Raw genomic sequence first — 21,939 nt, 5'->3', positions numbered from 1 at the left:
CAGTCATGCAGCAAAAACTGCGACAGTGTAGAAGCTTGCTTTTCTTGTGAGACCACTTAAGAAGGTCATTGAATAACTAATGGTCTATTACAAACAATGAAATAAAGAGACTTCAGTGGGAAGCCTCCAGCTTTTAAAAGAATAAATCAAATTAAGGATGTGGAAATTGAATTTTTTTGAGAATAACATATTGTAACTTTTGAGACACATGCTTTCAACACTTGATAATGACAGGAGTGTCACTAAAGGAGAACTCTGTGACAAAGTATTTCCCATGGAAACATAAATAAACATGTAACTTGTGAAAACACTATCAGGTACTTCACCTGCTTATGGATAATGGTATCACTCTGGCTGTTCTATTCTACATTTAAGCCTCACTGTCATGCTTTAAAGAGCTTCCTGTTACTTTCCCCTCTCTTTAACAATAGCAGCAATTTCAGAGAAGAGAGATTTCATCTTCTGCATGTCCGCTTATTGTTCCAAGGAGGAGCTCGTTAACCCCCTTACAATGGAGAATAAAATAGTGATGAAATTGCCAGAAACAGTTCCAACTACTTTCTCCCGTTCCTGAATTGAGCAAAAGGCATTTTATATTGTCTTACCTTTATGGTTTTGGTCTGGAGTCTGAGTCCATTTAAAGTGTTAATGGCTTTCTCTGCATCCTTTGGATCAATGTAGTTAACGAATCCATACCCTAAACTCTGCCCTGTTGAAACACAGAAAATAAAGAAAAAAAGACTCAGTATTTTTCAGCACAGGAACGACTTCCAAGAGTGGAAGCACAATTTTCTTACACTGTTCATTTCATCCTTGCTTTTCCCTTACAGTCTCTGTGCTGTTTTTCACCATTTCTTTATCTCCTTAATACAGGGGGAGCCATCATAACTTTAAACTGCTGCTCTGAAGATCCTTCTGTAAGAACGAGAAGCAGCAAGCCCTCACCCTGCCTTCCCCAGGAGTTTACTGCAAAGCATGTATGAGGCTTGACAGCAACAGAACCGTGTAATAGTTTTGTGCTGAGCTCCTAATAAATATAACTGCCTGACCTGCAGTAACAAGGCCACCTCTTAAATAAACACACACATATAATTTTGCTGCTGTTTATAAACAAGTCTTGAAGTATTTAAACTGCAAAATTAGGAAACTGCATTTTACACTAACCTTGAAGGAGCTGAGGAACAGAAAACCACCTTTACATCTCTTTTTACTGCTCAGTGAGCAGCCAGTAAATAGGAGAAGGGACAGCCCAAATTGCAGCCGGGCGAGGGACTGCGTTAGCGCTCCCCTCGGAGCATTTGAGATGACAGCAAACCCAAACAGTGCAACAACTGCTGCTGTGCACGGGATGGCAGGAGCCCGCTGCAGCAGCCAAAAGCCTTTCAACAGCTTCTGCTTGGCCAGCCAGACCCGTGTGTGTGTGTGTGTGCAGCAGGAACAGACCCGGTTAATAACTGGGCTAAGTGACAGGGCTGGAGAGGCCGTGTGTGGGCACTGCAGGGATCATGGACACGCACGGGGCTGTGGGGCTGCACAGGGCTGGGAGAACACTACACAGGGATCTTCTCCCAGCTCCCAGGCAGCAGCCTTGCAGCACCAATTCTATTAATGCAACGTGACAGACAGCCGCTTCCAGATCCCTTTCTTCGAGCATCCTACTGAACTTATTTTGCATGTTTGGAGAACACAGCTTTTTTTTTTTTTTTTTAAGGCACATGAACTCAAGCACACAGATAATCACATTTCAAGAATCAGTAAGCCCAAGCAGGCAGGTGAACCATCCTGTCAGGCTGCCTCTCATACACCCTTCTGTGAATCTGGAGCGCAGCAAGCCACAAAACCACCTGTCCCTCGGCACTGATGTGCAAGGGATCAAAACGCTCCTGCTCAAAGGCAGTGAGAAAGGAAACATGTGAAAATCCCTCCCAAGGAGAGGAGCAGCATTTGTGGAGATTTCTAGCCACAGGAGCAGCAAGCAGCGACCCAGCTCCTGCTCACCAGGAGCAAGGGGAGCTTGGGAAGGCAGCTGCACACCAAGTGCCTTGATGTCCCCTGGAGGCACAGATCCTGCCTCCCAGCACAAAGCTTTGTTTCTTTGTCTCCTGGACTACAAAAAAGCATCTGTGTGTTTCTCAAAGTCAGACGCCACCAAAAATACAGCGTTTGCTGTAACACAAATACAGGGAGCGCTTCTGTCTTATGAAATCAGATCAAAGCCCTAAAAGCTGCTAACGATGCAATGGAAGACTTTAAAAATCCATGGAAACACTGCTGTTCATGCCTGAAATGCCCACATGCAGGCGAAGGAGAAGAAATGGCTGTTTTAACATACAATACAGCCAGGGAGCAATTCCATCCCATCAATTTAACTTCAGAAAAAAGTATAAAAACATACTCAGTCTTCCTGGAGAGCTGAACTAATCTCAGCAAAAATATTCTTACCCAAGTTACATGACATTAACCAAAAATGACCTGAAGTCTGGCTGAGCACAAAGCCTGGAGCAAAAATAAAGATACTTCCCCTGCCATGCCTTCTTCTGCTTGACTACCTGAGGTATTTTATATAGCCCCAATCCTTGTGCTTCTGAACACATCAAATCTTTGATACATTTAATCCTAAACAATCCTAGGGAGAGGAAAGCCATTCTCTAGGAAACACACATCTTTTTAAGGGGGGAAGGAGACAAGGATCAGAGCTTGGATAACCTGTGTTTGTATCCTTTCCCTGTTAATCATCTCTGGACTTGAGAGGTACACGGAGAGCAGGAGTAGCTGATGCGAGTTTGGGATTTATGTCCAATGTCTGATCCTGGGCTTCCACGTCCAGCCACTACTGTTCTCAAGGCACATGGACTGACCAATCTCTACAATGTATACACTACTTTTCAACAATCTCCCATAGAGACATTCTCACTTCTGTAAGTACTTACACAAGAGAGACCATGGACAGCAAACCCACTGCACTAGCAGTAGGAAAAGAAAATCAATGGCAATACAAGAAAATGAGATCACAATTACACAACCTTATTTTTGAGTCCCCCAGCAACATTTAAGTTATTTGGATACCATCATCTCATTCTCACTACCAAGTGGCAATGGAAAACTATATTTTCTCCAAGGTGAAGGATAACAAATACCAAAATGAATAAAGTTGGTCTTGTCTGCATGCAGGACTGCAGAAACTGGCTTAACGAAAACTATTACACTGTCATACCAGTCTTCTTTCAAATAACAGGTCTGAAGAAACACGACTTCTTGTTAGTGTACATACTCCTGGACATCAAGAAATAGATGATATTTGTAACAGGATTGCAGGCCTGTTCCAGAAGCATTTGGTTATGAATTTATATACCACTTATTGCTATATTAGCTGTACTATACTCTCACAGAAAAGGGTGAATGCTCAGAATTTTGAGCACTGATTTTCTGTTAATTCAATGAATACCCCTTTTATCTTAAAAACTCTCAAACTCCACACCCTTCACAGCCCATTGAAAGCTTGGTGCAGTTGTTTCCATCAGCAAATTCCTTCTGCTGCATCCTGGCAGAGAGCTCACTGTACCAGTGAAGCTGAAGGGGAAAAAAAACCTCCCCATTAAGAGCTTTTCACTTCAGGGGTGTATTTTGTTTGGTTACTTTGCATTTTCAACCATCTTGCCTAAATATAATCATGTGTTTGAAGATTGACACAAATGCCCCAATCTCAAAAAATTGAAAATAAAAATTCAGATTAGTTTTTTGTCTGTGAAAAGCTTTATGATGACTGTGGAAAACATAATAAAGTTTTACTGTGCTAAACATTTACAGTTAAGAAGCCAAAAAAATTTATACATGCAGCTAAAAACACGAGTTTCAAATTCCTCTCAAGAGCAATGTACCTTATGTCAGACAAAACAGACTCCAGATACGAAAGAACTAAAAACTGTTACAGGTGAAGAAAGGAAAGGATTTGTTCCAGAATACAGTAAACAGTATGAACTTCCCTGTTTTCTTCATCATGTGCTCTTCCTGCATGTACTCCAAAAGGGTAACACTTCTTTGGACACAATCTGGCAGCACAAAGCAAGCAGCTGGACCTCTCAGTGGGATCCCACACAGACACTGTAGTTCATTCCCATGCTACACTTCCCAGGAACAGCACCGTAAATAGTAAATATTTTCTGTGATTTGGAATCCAATAGTTCATCACATGCTGTGATTCAGTAGGTCAGGCAAGAGATATTTCTAGATGATCCTAAAACAACACCTTGTAATCTTGCTATTCCCACTGCTCTTTCAAAATGTTTTCTCTAGCAGCAGAAAATGTATACTGGACCTCCCAGAATCTGGTAAGGAATAGGTCTAAAAATGAGTAGTAACAGGGTTAGAAGTTATCAAGGACTTGACACTCTTAAAAAAACCACAAACAAAACAGGCAAAACCAAGCCCAAGCTGGAAATGTACACGTTTTGCATCTGAGAAAGTCCCATTTCAGAGCTGAAAATTACACTTAAAACAAGTCATGAGAAAGAAGATAGAGGAAAAAAAAAATCAATTAATCCTGTATCATTTTAATCCGTACATCCAAAAACCTGCAACTGTGAAAAAGGCAGTGTCAAAGACCTGCACCTTCCTTTACTTCCTCTGTAAGCCAGTCTGCATTGGCCAATTCCATATTCGTGTTAAGAGAGAAAGGGAAAACACATAGAAAAACCCCTGTAAGTTAGAACAGAAATGTCATAGAAAACCAATAAAAAAAAAAGGCAGAAAACCCCTGTGGCTAGTAAAGGTTGGAATAACAAAATAATTTTTTTTAGGTTACAGAAAAAAGATCCCTTAACACTCATCCTGACTCACCAGGAGATACTAATAGTAACAGTACAGAGACAAGAGGCATTATGTACACCTGAAGAAGTATGTGAAGATATACCCAGGTGAATGCTAAACAGGAGTTCCTGAAGTTATAGATGTTTAAGTGAAATTATCTGGATTACATACAGAGAACAGACCCCCAAAAAAGGGGCTAATGGCTCTCTTTTGTGATCAACAAATTCCAGGAGCCTGGAGGAAAAATGTTTGCACTGGAGTTCAAAGAGGGAGGACTGGACCGCCCAAGTACTTACAGGTCCAGCAGTCTAATGCTGAGCAAGGTAAATTTACAGACTATTCAATACTGGACTTTAATAATAAAGAATTAGTGAGGGGCAATAAAATCAATGTCAATCAAATTAAGTCTATGGAAAATAGATTCTGTCAAACTGAACTGACAACCTTCTTGATGAGATTACAAGTTGACCTATAAATTTTAAGAATGCCATTAAATCAACATTGATATACTTGGTCTTCTCTAAAGGACTTGATTTGGTACTGTATTAATTGACTAAAACAAAATTAACAGGGCATACATTAAATGGATTTAAAAAGCCAACAGATCTCTTACAGAGAATTGTGAACAGGAAGTCACGAGAAAGATGCTTTCCTAGAGGTCTATCTCAGGAAAAAGATCTTGGCCCTAAATTGTTTATTTCCACCAGTAAGTGGAAAAAACCCAAACTCCTCGCTTGAGAAAATTGACTGCAGAAAGACAGGAGGAGGAAAGGATAAGTACAAAGAGGACAGAGGGAAAGCACAAAGCAATTTAAGTTCCTCAGCAAACCACAAACACACACATTTGCACAGCACAGGATTATATCCTGACAAACCAAATTAACTGTGCCATGCTTCAGGAATGCTGAAAGACTGACACAGGCTACATCAAGCTTTCAACACTGACACAAGAGTTAAAACTATTCTTGCCATAAAAATCACAGAATCAGGAAGAAAAATTGCTGCTTCTGATCTACCTGTGCTTTGCTGAGGAAGAGCCCAGTCCTGGCGCATGTGCTCCAAGCAAGACATTGATGCCTTGGTGATGGGGCCATGAGAATTGACTACAGCACAACAACTCCTTCAGTTGAGATAAGGGGGTCACTCTGCCTACCTGATCAAAAGAGTTGTGATAGTAACTTGAATGAAGCTGAACCTGAACACTGCTACATTAATATTCAACTGAAGTACAATTTTTTTTTTTCCCTTACTAATGACTGCCCATGGAGTTATGGATCCCAAGTCCCACTGCTTGGCAAGTGAAACCAGACTAGAAACAATACAGCAAATGCTGTATTCCTGTGGAAGCCATTTGCTCTGTGTTTTTGACATTGAAGGTAACACAAATTTAAGTATCTACCATTTTGTCAGTTCTACCACTGGAAATTCTAAAGGTTTTTTTTTTTTTTCTGAAAGCTATGCCCTAGCTCAAGCAGAAATTAATCCAGGGAACGTTTTGGCAGGATGTGTTAAGTGCTCTATAATCTCTTCTACTCAAGCTGTACAGATACACTGTTCCTGCTGGTTCTATGAAGAACAATCATTGCCACAAGCAAAGCAGAAGCAAACTACTTTCTCAAAGTCTATTGCAGGAAACTATTCTAACAGCAACTTAGAGATGAGTACAACTTTTAATTGCCCACCTGTGACCAGGTAAGTTAAAAAAATGGTTAGAAACATCCTTTTTATTGGGAAATGAATTACTGTGGAATATAACACCACATTAAAGAACTACAGTCCCCACTACAAGCAGTCAGTCATGAGAACAAGCACAGAATGGGACAGCAGCGATCTGAACCGCTTCAAATTGTGGTTTTGTTGTCCCCTGCCCAAATGTAAAACCTAATTAAAGCTGCCCTCCTGACAGCCGTACCACGAGCGCTGACACAATCCCTCCCTTTGGAAGTAGGGCACGTCTGACAGCTCATCGCGCATCAGCCAGGCAGGAGCCGTCAGACAGTAACAGCCTTCAGTCACTCTGCCTTTGGGACCAGAAGATAAATAATGCTCACCACAAATTCTCCACATCTCCCCAGATCCATTTTTGCCTGTTCAAACCTTGGTGAAATTTAGGGAAGGAACTCATTATGGGGTGAGCTTCTCTCTGTCACAAAAGCTCAGTGCAGATTGCTGTCCACCTGTGGCTCTTCCAAGCAAACCTGCACATACTCTTCCACTTTTGCCAGCGTTCCTCAAGATCGAGATGTTTGTAATAAATAGAACCTATGGATGGATGGCAGGGAGATTGCTGTCTTTTAAGCGAGAGTAACCAAAGAGAATTCTGACATTCAAGGCAGTCCCTGCTCCAGCAGGCAGGCCTATTTCAGAACATCACCCTGTGAGCCTTCAGAAGTCTTTTAAAACACACTCCTGGGATGAAAAGGAATGACTACAACTCATATGAAAAGCTGTATGAAGTAGAGGATTTTGGAGAAGGCTACATAAATATCGTTGAGATGATATATTCATAATGTACAAAGAGGGTCAAGTGAAATGACTTGCATCTTTTTCTTGCTGTTGTTTCCACAACAGTTACCAACAAATAGAGCTGTTCACCATAAAAAGGAGGTATGCTATAGAGAGAAAATTCAGATCAAGGGAAAATAATCTGATCATGAGACCAGTTCAAAACTTGCTCCTTGTCTGACACTTTTTTATACCAGTAATGTCAGGCTCATTCATCCTCTACCTCTTTACCAAGGAGAATCACCTGCTGTCACCCCAGCAATGCACACTGCAGTCTCAGGAGAAACAAACCAGAAGGGAAGCATCTTCTGCACACAGTGCTCCTAGGACCAAACAATTAAGCTAAGGCTGTCACTGTCACAATTCACTGCAACCCATCTATGAAGGGTAACTTGTTCTGTCCTTAGTGCAGCTCTATCACAGCACCCATTTAGTCTATAGCTTATTTACAATACAGACGCCTTATGTTTGTACAAACTAGGATTCATTTAATACATGTTGTCCATGAACAGCAAGAAGACATTCTCCTCCTATTAACTCTCACTTCTGCAAGAATTTAGGGAAAAATATACAATCTTTCTCAAAACAAAAACCAGACAAGCATGGGTGATACATCACTTGTTTTTGCTTTTTGAAGGAAGGTGTCTGGGTACAAGCTTTGTTCTGGAACCTTCCATCAAATTACTATACTTGGATTACCCTTAGTTTTTTTGAGAAGGTCCCACCCCTCTGCATTAGGAAAGGTCAGATTTAAATGCAATCCCATCTAGAGCACCAGATATGTTGTGATGCTACAGTGCTCCTACAATTAAGAAGCCTAACTTATCCTCAGTTAAAAAAAGCCACCAGCATTATCTGAGTTCAATAGCTCCTTCTTAAAATACTACTGGAGAGCAAAGCCATGTTGCAGACTAACAGTGAAATGCAATTTTAACAGATCCCCTCCTAAGAAACACACCTATAGTTTCACAAAAATTAAAAAAGTAAAGCTAACCCCAAACCTCTGCAAAAAATCCTCTATGTTCCACAGCTAGAGCACCTACAAAAGCTACACAATGACACAAAGATCCTCAGATGGCACAAGATCCCTCAAACAAACTCCCCTCCTAAGGCATCAGAACCCCGATACCCAAAACAGCTATGACACTCCCCATCAGGTATCTGCACAGAGAAAATTCCTATCACTGCCTTAATGCCAGAGAGACTCAGCTAAAAGCTCATTCATGCAGGAGAGAGGCCTTTTTTTGGGGAGCTCGAGGGGAGACATGAGTTGCACAATGAGGTCCCACAGGAGCCCTGTGCACACAGGATTTAATAAACTCCAGCCCAAGTGGAAGGGGCTCCTCTGCACCAGGCCTTCCCCAACAGAGACACTGCTACGTGATTAAAAAATCCCCCAAAGGAAGCCCTTGCAAACAGTGTGCTACATCCCACGTAAAACTCTCCCTCGGGGAGAGGATAAGAGAGGGAAAATGAACCAGACATACAGACACCACTCACTCAATTTTAATATCTGAATGGGAAGTGCCAGATACCATGACAACAAGCCTAGAAAAATAAAAGGGGAATAAAAAGAAGCGTTGCCCAAAATGTGAAACAAATCCTATAAATGTAGCTAAAGCAAATTATTAGTGCTGGTGAGGTAACTGCAAGCCCTAGACCTTCACATGTCACTGGAAGGGAGCCACGAGGACCTGGACACAGTGACCTCAAAATCAAAGGAAGACTCCCCAAACCCATCTGCAAGCTCCCCACAACAGAAAGAAGTATCATTGATCCAGCACCTCGAGTTAGAAAGCTTGACTTTGCCAAGCCAAGTGCCAGTGCCAGAGGAGATTACACAAGTTTTGTCCTCTGCTGTAGTTCTGACATCTCTTAATGCAAGATGGTGTAATTTAAGGTCTTAATTTTCAGAGATGCTGAAGCAGTAGCAGTTCTTGTCTAAATTGAATACCAATTGACAGTAACTGCCGTTTTTCAAAATTAGATACAGTAATTATTTTCACTTTAGAATGGCCCCATAATATCCAATTCCCAACACAGAACAAGATGGAGCACCCTTTGACAGCCTGCTGCTGCCCAGCACCACCAGACCCTTCCAAAAATCCGACCCCTGCAGAAACTTCAGGAGGGCTTCCGAAACCATGCAACTACTCCATTTTTTACTTGGCCATAGCAGCAAGGTAAGACACACCTGCTCTTGAAAATCGTGCCTTACAGTCTCTTAAAGGCTTCTATCATGTCAGATGTTCTGCATCTCACCTGAAACAAGGCTTTGCTCTTACCTGCAGACTATGGAGTCCAACCAAGTCAGCTGTGCCACTGCTGTGCTTGAGGACATGGGTTAATCTGCCTGCAAAGTTTAAGTGGCAGATTGAGACAGATGCTGCTGACTTGGCTGGAGTCTTCTGTGGTTCTCATTACCAGAGCATGGAAGCATTTTACCTCTGAAACACCTTTCTTCACAACACCACTGAGAAAAGCACTTTTATTCCTGTTATGGAGAAGAAAAACTGAAAGGCACCACAATTTCCAGGGTGAACTTGGACAGAGTAACACAGCCACTAAAACAAGGAGCTAAAACTGCAGCTCCCCCCCTCTAAGACTGGAACCTTATCATTGGCCCATTGTGAGCTGTGCTGGGCTAGAGATATCTTGTAAACAACACACACATTTCATGATCAGTAGAATATATTATCCTCCTTTTTATTTTTTGTTTGCTTGCTTTTATCAAGTTTCTTTAAATGCAAAACTGGATTTTCAGCACGGGTGTGTTCGTACTACTGCAAGCAACTGATTAAATAGGTTTTGAAAAGCTACTGCTCCTGACATACACAAGACAAGCGAGTTCCATTTCTGAACAAATATTTGGATTTTGCTCCCCTCAGTTGACATCTCTTGCTTCCCCTTCTTTTCATCTTCTCCTCCCCCTTCCTTCAAGGAGCACACAGCCTCTGAATTAGAAGCTGTTCTGAGAAGAGCAAGGCTGCACTCCTCCCTGCTTTGTCCCAGAACAGAACAGGGACTGTACTATAAAAATCCAGTGTTCTGGGGACAGGCATGAATGGACAAGAAACAGCCATGTCTTGTCTATCCCAAACGGTAAATTCAATGCTGAAGAGACGACTTAAACACAAGAATGCAGACATTAGAAACAAACAGGCAAAGTGAAAACAAGATTCAGTGAGAAAAAGTGAAAACAAATAGAACCAGAAAAAAAAAAGCCCTGAAAGATGTAGCAGCACATAAAAATGGTTATCAACGGTGTGGAAAAAAATCTGCAAAAGGAATTAAAGAAGTCACTGCATTATACTAAGCACGCACTACGCTGTGGGAAGCAGTTTGTATCCCAAGCAGGGGATGTCACACTGGGGAGAAAGGACACAGCATCACTGGACAAGCAGTACAGAAAGAATGGTAAAGACCACACAGCTCCAACAAGGAATGTATGTACCAGAGAAAAGAAAGGCAACAAACTGAAGGCAAATTTCTGCAGTCACGACACTTAAAAAATAAGACCTAAGGTTCCAGAATGACTTAAGATACAAGCTTTGTAGTGTTCAGTGTTAAAACATGGCATCCTCTGATGAAAATTACCCAAAGTGAGATCCAAAAGCCTATAGAGATTTCAAATGTGTAAAGACTATGAGTGGAAACGAAGTATCAGAAATGTGCTGCTTTTAATATTGTTTCTCAAAAAAGATGAAATTACAAGAGGGTAGAAAGAATCATTCATTGTCTGGAGCCAAAGAGAAAAGGCACTCCAAGAGCATGAGCCAGCAGGTCACAGAAGAGGCACACTTCAGATTTATCTTCCCTCCTGCATATCATCCCAAATGCTAGCACTTCTGAAATTTAGATGAAAGTAGAATGCAACTAAAAATTTAATACTGAACAATGGACCAGAAGCTGAAGGCACACCAAAAGAAACAGCAATTATTCACTGGCCCAGCTCCAACCAAAGGCACAGTAAGTTCAGAGTACAGTGACCCCATACCGTACCACATACGCAGTTTTGGTGCAAATCTACCAAACTTGTACATTTTGGTGCAAAAGGTACCAAACTTGTATGAAAAAGGGCAATGGCAGACACCCAGAGTCAAAGCTTATGAGAAGCTCCACTAGAAAGTGATGGCAGTGAGTGGTAGAAGAAAGGCAAAAGGACAGAACCAGGACAGGGCCTGCACACAGACCAAGGCTCCTACTTTCATGAAGTGTCAGAACTGCAGAGTGGAAAGAGTCCTGGTTCAACAAAACTCTTGGTTCATAGGCTAGAGATTTTTATTAAAAGGCCAAAAATATACTCTGTCAATAAGAAGGAAGCAAGCAGAGGACATGGGAAAGACACAGCTAAGATCTGAAAAAGCCAGCGCATCAGCAAACTTGGAATAATTTCAAGCAGAAATGGAGGCAGTAATGCTTCCAGTCTAAAGGAAATGGCAGAGGAACATAAAACTGGAGAAAAACGAGTATGTTTTGCAAAACAAGCATATTAAGTAGGACATAATATTATACTGCAGCATCAATATCTGAAACCTGTTTGACTGCAAACTCAAAAAGCCCTGGTAATTTTGTCATTAAATGATTTAATTCAGCAACATTTAAGGTTTTGTACCTTAGCCTCTGTCAAACAGCAAAAAACAAAAGCCACAACAATACTAACAAATTTCACAGTAATTCAGAACAATGACTCTCAATACCTATTTTGTCTCATCAACAGCCTACTAATTAAACTCTGAGCTCTACTAACCACTTTTTCCAATGCACAGAGGAAAGTAATTTATTACAGACTGAAATACAAAATTTAATATTAACAACACAACTCGTGACTGCAGCATTTTTAATCTGATCAGCAGAAACATAAATAAAATCTGCAACCTGACAGCTAAGAAGGTTAATCTGTAATAGTTAGATTTACGTAGATGACTTTACACAGCATCTGGAAAGATGCTGAGAAAGGTAAAGCTACTTCATCATATTCCAAAACATGCTACCTTTAAAAATTTTGCTATGCACTGATATATAGACTGCAGGGAGCCTCACCATAAATTTGTTTCAGCTTTAAGACAGAACTTGCAAGAATTTTAATGCAAGAGCAGGAATTTAAGTTGGGTTTCAAATGTATGTAACACTCCTTTTAGGTACCTGCAGGTAACAAAAGTACTTCAAGGAGAAAATACTTTGACTTTGTGTGCACACACTACTTAGTTCTATCACTTAAACGTGGTAATTTTTTGAGAATAATATTAGCATGAATATGCTCCTCAGTAAATTTTCTCCAGCATAAAAATTCTGTTCTTTTCAAGATGGCACATTTCTGCCATTGATGGCTGATCACCACTAAAACCAGTGCAATTTCTGTGATAGACAAGTCTTAAAGGCTTTTCACAATATTAAACAAGGAGATGGTAAGTAAACTCTTTCCTTTTGTTTCCAGTTTGGCAAAATACCTAACCTGGAGCAAGTGAGTACCACAATACTACCAACAACCAAAAGGAAGGTACCAGAGCAGCTGTTCCAATGCAGCAGAAAGCATAAGGGAAAAATATGTTACCAGTCAAGCTCCCAAGCTGTTCATGTTTGGGGCTGGGTATTTGGTTTTATTTTTTTTTTTTTTTTTTTGGTTAACACAAAGTGGCTTCCAGAGCAGGAAAATGTTTAAAGAAACAGAGAACTGGGCAAAGATATGCACTGGTAAATAGAAATGACACAGATACAGCAAGTAGGAGAACAGAGGAGTCTAAAAAAGGAACTGTTGGAGAATACTTCTTGTTACATGTCCTATCTTCCCATGCCCTACCTACCATCCTCTGCCAGGAAAGTCAATACACCCCCTCCATCCAGCCAACAGCTTCCCAGAGAAGGAGGAGGCAGCCTTATTTTTTGGGTCCTAGGATTCTGCAGCAAGAGGAAGGAAGCCTGTTGATACCTAACTTAAGGTGCTTCCAAATGTGTGAGAGCACAATTATCTGAATAGGGCAGCAGGGAGATTAGAGCTTGTACTGCAGGAACAGCAGCCCCTCTAGTACAGCAACAATTAATCACACTGGCAATGCTGCCATTTGTTTGCTTGCAGGTGAGTATGACGCAGCTTTTTGTCCATCTGCTTTTGCAACACCCCTTGAAAACCATTTAACTGGAAAAAAAAAAAGCTGTTTAGGCTCTTGTGAATAAAAGTAATAATAAGCGTACAGTCTTTTCCCCCCTCAAGCTGATATATTCCACTGATTTAACAGATGCTGAGATTCATAAGAACAGCAGTCCTGTGTCAGAGCAGAGGTCTGCCTGGTCCAATATCCTGCCCCCAGCAGCACCTGCAAGTCAGTTACTTGCACTGAAATTCCTAGCAGGGACAAGCAGCAACATCTGCAAAGTCAGTGATGGATCCTGCTCAGGAATCCAACAATATGCAGCAGTGAGTCAGCCAAAGCAGTGCCAGTGAGCAAAGCCAAATAAATGAACTGGCCATGATGATTTCTCTCTTCTCTTTTCATAGAATGAGAATTTCACAGGAATGAGAGTGGAGAGTGACCACGAGATTGTGGCATCACAGAAATGGGAAGCATGAGCAAAACCTTTCTTAATAGATGTGGAGAGATTCGGAAGAGCCCAAACAAAACTGAGGCTGTATCACAAATGGTTTGAAAAGTCAGAGGCTGCAGTACCCTGTCAATGACTATTCCAGGAATGAAGCATAGGACATGAAGAGAATGCTGATGAAATCCAGAGATTTGCTGGCAAAGACTGTGCATCAATACTTCCAACAGCCCAGATTCGAGATGGTTATCTGTGCTGACTCTAAGCACAGGACTGCCAGCGAGCTGCACACAAAGGCTGAAAGTTCAGGCAGCAAGAGAAACCATGCTTTAAGCAGGAGAAAAGAGGTGGCGAGCAGTGTTAAGGTGTAGAAAACACCCTCTCCATATATCCTTACATGTAACAGCAAAATTAAAAGTTAAGAAGTTTTAACTGTAAGTCAATTTAAAATGATCGCCTAAGTTTCCAAGCAGTGAGACTGAACTTTTGAAGTTTTCTGGAAGCAAAGGAGAAAAAAAAATTACATAAGGCCAGGCACGACCTCCATGCAGCAAATATCCCAAAAGTAACTTTGCTCTTGACAAATTGCATCTCGCTTGACAAACAGATGGAAGAGGTTGGCTTGATCATTTAAATGGGTCTTTCCTCAAGTCACAGAGTAACTCCAAAAGCAAAAATCTGAAGGACATACTCTGAGGGGATGGAAACTGAATGATGACTTTGATCAGTTTAGGGACTGCACATGAACTGAGGTAGCAGAAAACAGAGGAGAGGCAGGAATGCTGAGGATATTCACACTCCTAGGAGCAGTGGATCCCAAAACCGGTCCGAAGGTCTCACGTTGACTACTCCCAGAAGCCAAGGTGAAGATCACCTTGGCAGAACTCTTTTGGCTGAAGAGAAAACAAACAACTTGCTAGGGGGAAATCAACTGATGATGGATCAGCTCTGTAAGACAGAAGGGACAAGGACTCCCTGGCTCACTGATTCAGAGAATCAGCTACCACAGACAGGTCAAGTAACCCCAGTCATGAGTTTACTGAACACCATCTGAAAGACAAGAAGAAACTCCAAATTGGCAGTGTTGGTGAAAATTAGCCTTCTGAAAAGTGAGAGCAGGAGGCAGATCACTTTCCAAAGCATTTGGACTGGTTTTACACAGGTCACTTCTGTTCCTAGACAAGTTGCACAGCAAAAGCACAGGGGAACCAGGCAGAGGTGACAGCCACAGAACTGCTCATAGGTGTGACTGAAGGGCAGCACTCCTTGAGCAGCAGGGAATAGAGAAATGCTGGGAAAGTCAGCCTTGGAGCCCTGACAGCTACCTGGGGGGTATGCTGGCTGCTGCTGCCCCACAGGACCCTGCCTCAGCTGGGAATGCATGCCTTGCTAGTGGCTGACAGTCTCACAGAGCTTTCCAGGCACTCACATTCCTTTCTTCCCCTTTCTCCTTGGGCTAAAAGGAAAGAAAAGGAAAAGTTACAGAGAGAAGCAGCTGTGCAAAAGTGCCAAAGCACAGGGTCTGGGCTTCTTGAGGAGAGAGCAGAATGATCCAAAAAGGAGAGAGAACACTAGAAGTGAAGGGTGGAGTGCCACCAACAGAGGGTTGCACCAGAGCCTTTTCACTGGCTGTTCCCTGGCAGACAGCTATCTTCAACGCAGGTGTTATGAGGGATGGAAAAAAGGCTCAGAGTAGAAGGTCAGCAGACATGCCAGAAAGCCTGGTAGGCAACCTTGTATCCAGAGGTCATGAACTCAGAGGTGTAGGCGTGCTTGTGCTGCTGAGGAAAATTGCCCTGGTAGTCCTTCCACACTGGGCTTGATGGGAAGGGGATGGTATTTACTCAAACCAAGGAGCAAAAACTGAAGAATACGCTAAATATGCATTAGAGACATTTAATACACTTGAGAAGCAGCTCAGGATTGAAACCAGCGAAGTTAATTAGAAAGCTCTTTTGCAGCACAAGGGCTGTGCCTGCTTGCTTTCTGCCTATTTGCCCCAACACTCATTTCAATTGCTTTTTTCCAATAATCAAGAAATCAAAATTCTTTTGTTCGCCGGCACAGAGTCTGCACCAGGCGACTGCAGAGAAGTGATAAAGAAAATGATGGATGCTAATTTGACCATTTTCCTCGGCGTTCAGCACAGACATCAAACCACACCAAAAACATTTTAGAGATCTAGCACTGAGACACTCGCTACCATTTCTGCATCTCCTCCCCCACAGTGCTAAGTTCAGATACTTAATGCAAATGTTCACTAAAATAATCAATATTTGGGGATTGTCTCAATTCTGCAGCCCTTAAAATAGGACATGCAACATGGAAATTACATTTATCTCTGCTCCAGAACAGAATATACTTCAGGAAATAAGCTATAAAAATAACTAGGCTATGAAATTAAGATCAATTTATCAAAGGTCTTTAATAACATTCAGAGCCATATATTTAGTCCTTTAAAAATAATTCTAGATTTCAAATTTAAAAGACTCAAACATATCTGGTTGTCCATATCTTTTAATATTTCATTCTCTGCATAAAATGAAAAAATAAAGCATAGTCTGTATTCCATCCAATGAGCAGAAAGATTTTTTTCTTTTCAGTTCCAAACTACATTATCTTAGACATCTGCTTCTCTGGGCACTTGACTTTCAGCTGCACTAATACTGCTCTGACCACTTTTTCCTCACTGCATTTGTCTAAGCATTCTACACAAAGAAGTAACTTCCATACAAATCTCCTTTACCTAACAAATACAGTGATGCCGATGTACAGTCACTTCCTGAAAAACCTAAGGCAATTCACTTAATTTGGTATTATTTTTTCAGACAAAAGAACCCTAGCTGAGTACTTTGCTGTATAAATATTTTTCCTATTTCAGCAAGTACCAAATCTTTTGCTTTCAAGGAAGAAAAATACAAGAACTCCACTGCTTCTTACAGAGACTCCCTATACAGTGAATTTGAGGGGCACTACTAAATATGGCCTTTAAATGCAATCAAGCCAAACGTCAGAAATATATATATATATATTTCAATTTATGGTGAACACCACCGCATAAAAGCTTTTTTTCCCTCCTGTTCTGAAGGACTGTATTAATTCTCCTCTTCTACCAGAGCAATAAAATTCCTGCTAACACTCGGTCCAGGGCAACAAGATCTGTGCCAAATCAATGATCAGAGATGAGTTGACCAGTTACCGCTGCTTTACAGAGAATTACTAAAAACCCCTTCCAAGTCAACAAGAGAATAAACTACCTCTACAAGGTATTTTTCTTTTAAACCCTGTTATTAGGTGGGCTTATGCTATGAGGCATGAGTGTTTACAATTTCTCAAGAGTTTATAAGTCTTATCTAACATAATCCTTGCATTCTATAATCCTATCTGTTTAATGTATTTTATGTAGGGAAAACAGCTGGAACCAGTAGTATCTCAAAATGGAAGGCACTTCCAAGGCACAATCAGTGAATTGGACATCAAATGCAGAAGTAGTTTATGTTTAGGTTAAACTTTCAGTCATCTCAGATCAGGTACCCTAATGCTGGGTTTTACTGTAAGCTGTATTTATCTGCATATGGATTTTTTTCTTTCCACAGGACACTTTTGGCACACCACTTTACAAAATTCTTAAAGAAAAGATAGATGAAACACTGCCAGCCTTTGTTTGTGAATTTTTCAGTGAATACAGGTTCTATCTGCAGCTTCTAAGCATAAATAGCTGTGAACTATTTCCCTTAAATAAAAGTAAATCTTTTCTGCCCTTGACAAAGCAGCCCAATTTTACTAATATCTCTGCAATTTCCAGCTTAAGCGTTTCACCTGCAGACTTAACCATGCAATAGTTACCTATTGTCATGAACTGCCTTAACAAAGGCTGTTCCCTATAACTAAATTTAGCCATTAGTCCCATTTTTGCTTTGTGCCTTTACATTATGATGAGATGCCAGAGTCCTCCTTTGACTCCAACCCAGATGGACCCACTGGCACCTCCTGGTTATCTACTCTGTCATGCCTCAAAACCTCCAATTAAAATACATAAAACTTGGCTGCTGCCAACACTGGGCCAGTACTAGGTGATGTCTGCTTACCAGGGAAAGCTTCAGCAGTGTTTTCCTGCTACTGCACATCTGCCATTAGACCCCAGAAATTCCCTCCTGGAGGCATTCCTGCCTGCATTCTCTCCTGCCTCCCTGGGCATCACCAGTGTGCAATTAATAGCTTCTGCTCCTGAGGAAACAGACCTTCTCCATTCCTTGCTTTTCAAATGCAGATGCTGAAATTAAGGCTGCTTAATTAAGCTCCAAATTTCAGCAAACTGCAAACATGCAGCTCTGAACAGCATGTTCTAGATAGAAACACACTAGTTCCCCATCACTTGGTTAAATAAAATCTGGGTCTTTGCTTTTTACAGCAGCAGCTTTTCAGTAGGGGTTTCTCATTTTACAGGCAATTTGGAAAAAATATTTTTTCCTTGAGGGCACATGATACCAGCTTAGTGTGGACAAACTTCTGGATTGAAGGAGCAGAACAGCCTTCCCAGGCCAACAATTTATTGGTTTCTACAGAGCAATGAGCACTGCACACTTCTCATGTGAAAAATACCTTCCTGTATTCTCCTAATGCTGCATGATTTCTGATTCTGCCATTTTGTTAGGTTTTGGTTCTTGGATCCTATCCTTGAATATCCAAGGAGTGGAAAATCCACACTTTCTAAAGAAGACTACAGGTAAAGCAGTCAGTATTTCCTCCTCTCCTTTTCACTCATTGATATTTAAATTATACTTAAAATGTCATGATTATTTCTGAACTGCAGTTTTAATCTAAGCCTGCAGCAGTACTATTATAAATACCTAAAACTAAAGTGAAAGGCTTTGGTCTTTGTACATAATCTTAAAGGAATTGCAAATTCAAAAAGGAACAATTAAAAAAAACCCAAAAACAGAGTTACATTCTGGGCAGAGGAACAACAAAGTTCCTGATTATACATGTAAAGAACATCAAATTGTACCACACAGTAGAATTATGCAAACCCTGCCATAACTTAAGGGATGCACAGAAATCTGGTATCAATAAATATTCTGCTTTACAGTGTTCCTGGATCATTTGAAGATGCGAAAGATTTGCAAGCCAAAGATTTTTGGATACCAATCATCTGAAGATTCAAAGATGCAAGTTCCTGGTTAAGTTACAAAGAAACAAACAAAAAAAATAGCTACCAAATGAATTAAAAAATTAGTAACAAACATCCCCTTCTCCCACACACAAACTATGTCAACAAGGACAACTCAGAGGGCCAGCAGCACTTACAGTGTCTGACGGATGCTACACTGACTGGATCTTTTGTTTGCAAACACAGGACAAAACAAGTTCAGCATTTCTTCTCTGAAAAATCTCATGAATTCAAGTCCTCTCCCCTTAAACGATGAAGATATTTGCCACTGGTTTTCTTCAGACAAAAATAAGGAACGAACAACATCTGCAACCCTCTCTAGCTTAGCATTTCTGGTTTGTGCTGAGTCTCACTCACATCCACCTGAAGCCATAGGTTTCCTCCCTGAAGTCACCTCCTGTCATCTAATGCTGTTCTAAAATGTTTATGCCACTTAGCTGGGGTTTTTTTAACCCAAGTTCCTTCTCATTTTTTGAGCACAGCTGATTAAACCTGAACAACTGGGTTGTTGGACGAAATATGCTGTAGCTATGAAATGGTACAGCAGGGACCAGTTTCACTGTTAATTTAAAATGCTAGAATTAATTAGGTAGTGTAAATGAAGAATTTAATAAGCATACTTTACAGCCACAAGTTCTGCTTTTATTAAACACCCCTGCCAAATGAAGGCAACTATCTTCAGTCTGTTTTTCCTTGTCTCATTCCCTTAAAAATCTCTGCACTGAAAAAAAAAACCCAAACCATTTTTCCTATTGCATCCCCTCCCCCATAATTAAAATGTATGCCTGACTTCCATCTCCTCTCTCAAGTCATTAGCATCTTTAAAAAATGCTACTGTATATCCTGCCTGTTCTGAGAAGCTACCAAACAAAACCCAAGTTTACAATTTTGGTTTTGAATACCAAATTAAAGGCTGTCTTCGAAGCTGTCATTCCTATTCAACTCAGAGCGGTGTACTACCAAATTAGCATAGTTTTTTAGTAAAGGAATATGCTTGTTTTAACATGTGCCTTTCCAAAGCGAGGGGGCAACTTCATAAACCAATTTTATTAAAAACTCCTACTACTGTTCTAAGACTGCAAAAAGACTTGGAGCAGATGACTGTTCCTGTCACTGTTTAACCAAATTGAAAATTAATGAAAGAGTTCAGGTCATGAATTTTATTGGAGAGATCCAGTATGTTTAAAAAGACTTTCTATACCTTTTAACTCCTTGAAAAAACCATTTCAGAAGACTCAACATTAAAAAAAAAAAACAAACAAAACACCAACTTTGCAGCTCCTTGACAAGGGAAATAGAGTCTTTCACGTGAGCCAATTCAATGCTACCTAGCTTCAGAAATGCATTTGAGATTTTCTACTATGGTTTTGCCAGGATAACTATTTAATCATGATTTGGTTTATGACCTTTTCTATTTTTCTTGAAGCAAGCTCTCTCTACAGCTTTTTATTCTGACTTTTGATTTCCCTGGTAATTCAGCCCAGCAAGAAGGAAGCAAATTTACAATACATGAAGACAAACCACACTTTTAACAGAAAGAACAGCACATTCATTTAAAGGCAGAATGAAACAGAGCATGCTTAGCTTAGATTTATTAAAGCCACAAAATTTTCAAGAGAAACAATGAAAAATCCAAAAGTAGGCAAAATCTAAACTGTTTCATATCTTCACTGCTTCAGCAATAGCTTAAGAATTCACTAGGTTTCTTTGCAATACAGCTTTCACTGTCAGAAAAACATTTATATTGATTTTTAATAAGGAAAAAGCAAAGAACCCCTGAAAAGCCAATCATTCCTCTTGCAGCCTACTGGCATACCTCCACCCCTCCCAAAAAACCAGTCTAGGGGCCTAATGAAGAACATGCTTACACGATGATCCAGAAAGATGAGCTGGGTATGACCTCAGTGCATTTCCATTTTGTTACTCTCCATGTTCTAAGAACCTCAAACATGAACTGCTTCTGGCAGAGGCCTGCATTTGATTTACTAACTCTGAATTCAATGCGAGGAATGAATACGCATTCTGAAATTCAGTAATGTTGCACAATGCCTTGATAACAGGCCCAAAAACCTTGGCAGATAAAATTCTGTTTTCAAAAACAGCACAGATAATTTGGACAGTAATTTTTTTTTTTCTGCAAGTATGGCTCTTTTGTACTTGTATCACCTCTTAAAACAACACGTAGGGGTGATGTCCTCAAGGCATCTGTGCCAGTTTTTTTTAAAGAATGGTTCCTTTAAAGTATTTTAGTGACCAAAGATTTATGCACTTTGTATGGGAAAAAAAAAGCACAGGCAAAAAAACTGCCCAAGAATATGTCAGAAGATCATATACCAAATTCCTCATATCTTCAAACAGAAAGACAAAAGCCTGGAGATGGAATGAAACAAAAAGAATACTGTTCCTTGCTGATGAAGTAACAGCTCTCTGTCCAAAGACAACCCACTCCCTATGAAAACAACACTGAATATCTAAAGTCTTGAAAATATATTATAAAAACATCATCATGAATTGGAGGGATAGAGTAAGTAGTAAAAGCTCATGAAACAAGATCAAAATTCAAGCTAGGCACCCTAGACTCCTGTAGAGTAGGGTTTCACTTCTGCCTGAAAACTGAACTAACCCACAGTTAAATTTTTCAGATTATTTTCAGCCTAGAAGAAAAACAAAGGCCTGTAGAAAAAAACAAAGTAAATAAAAGTCAATTCCATTTTTCAGTCTTCTTTTTAGAACACCCAAAGCTGTGGCCAAATCAGAAGATTTACTGCAATAGATACATCATGGTCAACATGCTAAAGAAAGCTCTGCTGGACTACACTTGTGAGGACTCAAGCTGCCCTGCAGCTACTGCCATTTGTTATGTGCCTTGTGTTCAATCAGAGCACTGTTGTGTGTCAGGAAGTAAACAAAAAAAGAAGCAT

At 40.5% G+C, this 21,939-nt stretch overlaps 1 protein-coding gene across 9 annotated transcripts in view; it reads right to left on the bottom strand.

Annotated features, from left to right (window-relative positions):
• ELAVL4 (ELAV like RNA binding protein 4) overlaps window positions 1–21,939 on the bottom strand; it is a 64,019-nt gene that overhangs the window by 18,478 nt on the left and 23,602 nt on the right. For all 9 annotated transcript variants that reach the window (XM_068198704.1, XM_068198701.1, XM_068198703.1 and 6 more), the window contains exon 3: window positions 606–709. In XM_068198704.1, coding sequence (XP_068054805.1) covers window positions 606–709 — 104 coding nt within the window. The remainder of the gene's footprint in view (window positions 1–605; window positions 710–21,939) is intronic.

This window comes from Anomalospiza imberbis, chromosome 9 (genome assembly GCF_031753505.1).
Source record: "Anomalospiza imberbis isolate Cuckoo-Finch-1a 21T00152 chromosome 9, ASM3175350v1, whole genome shotgun sequence".
NCBI classification, from domain to species: domain Eukaryota; kingdom Metazoa; phylum Chordata; class Aves; order Passeriformes; family Viduidae; genus Anomalospiza; species Anomalospiza imberbis.
The sequence above is the reverse complement of the archived record's forward strand: the minus strand, read 5'-3'. Positions and strand labels throughout refer to the sequence as shown.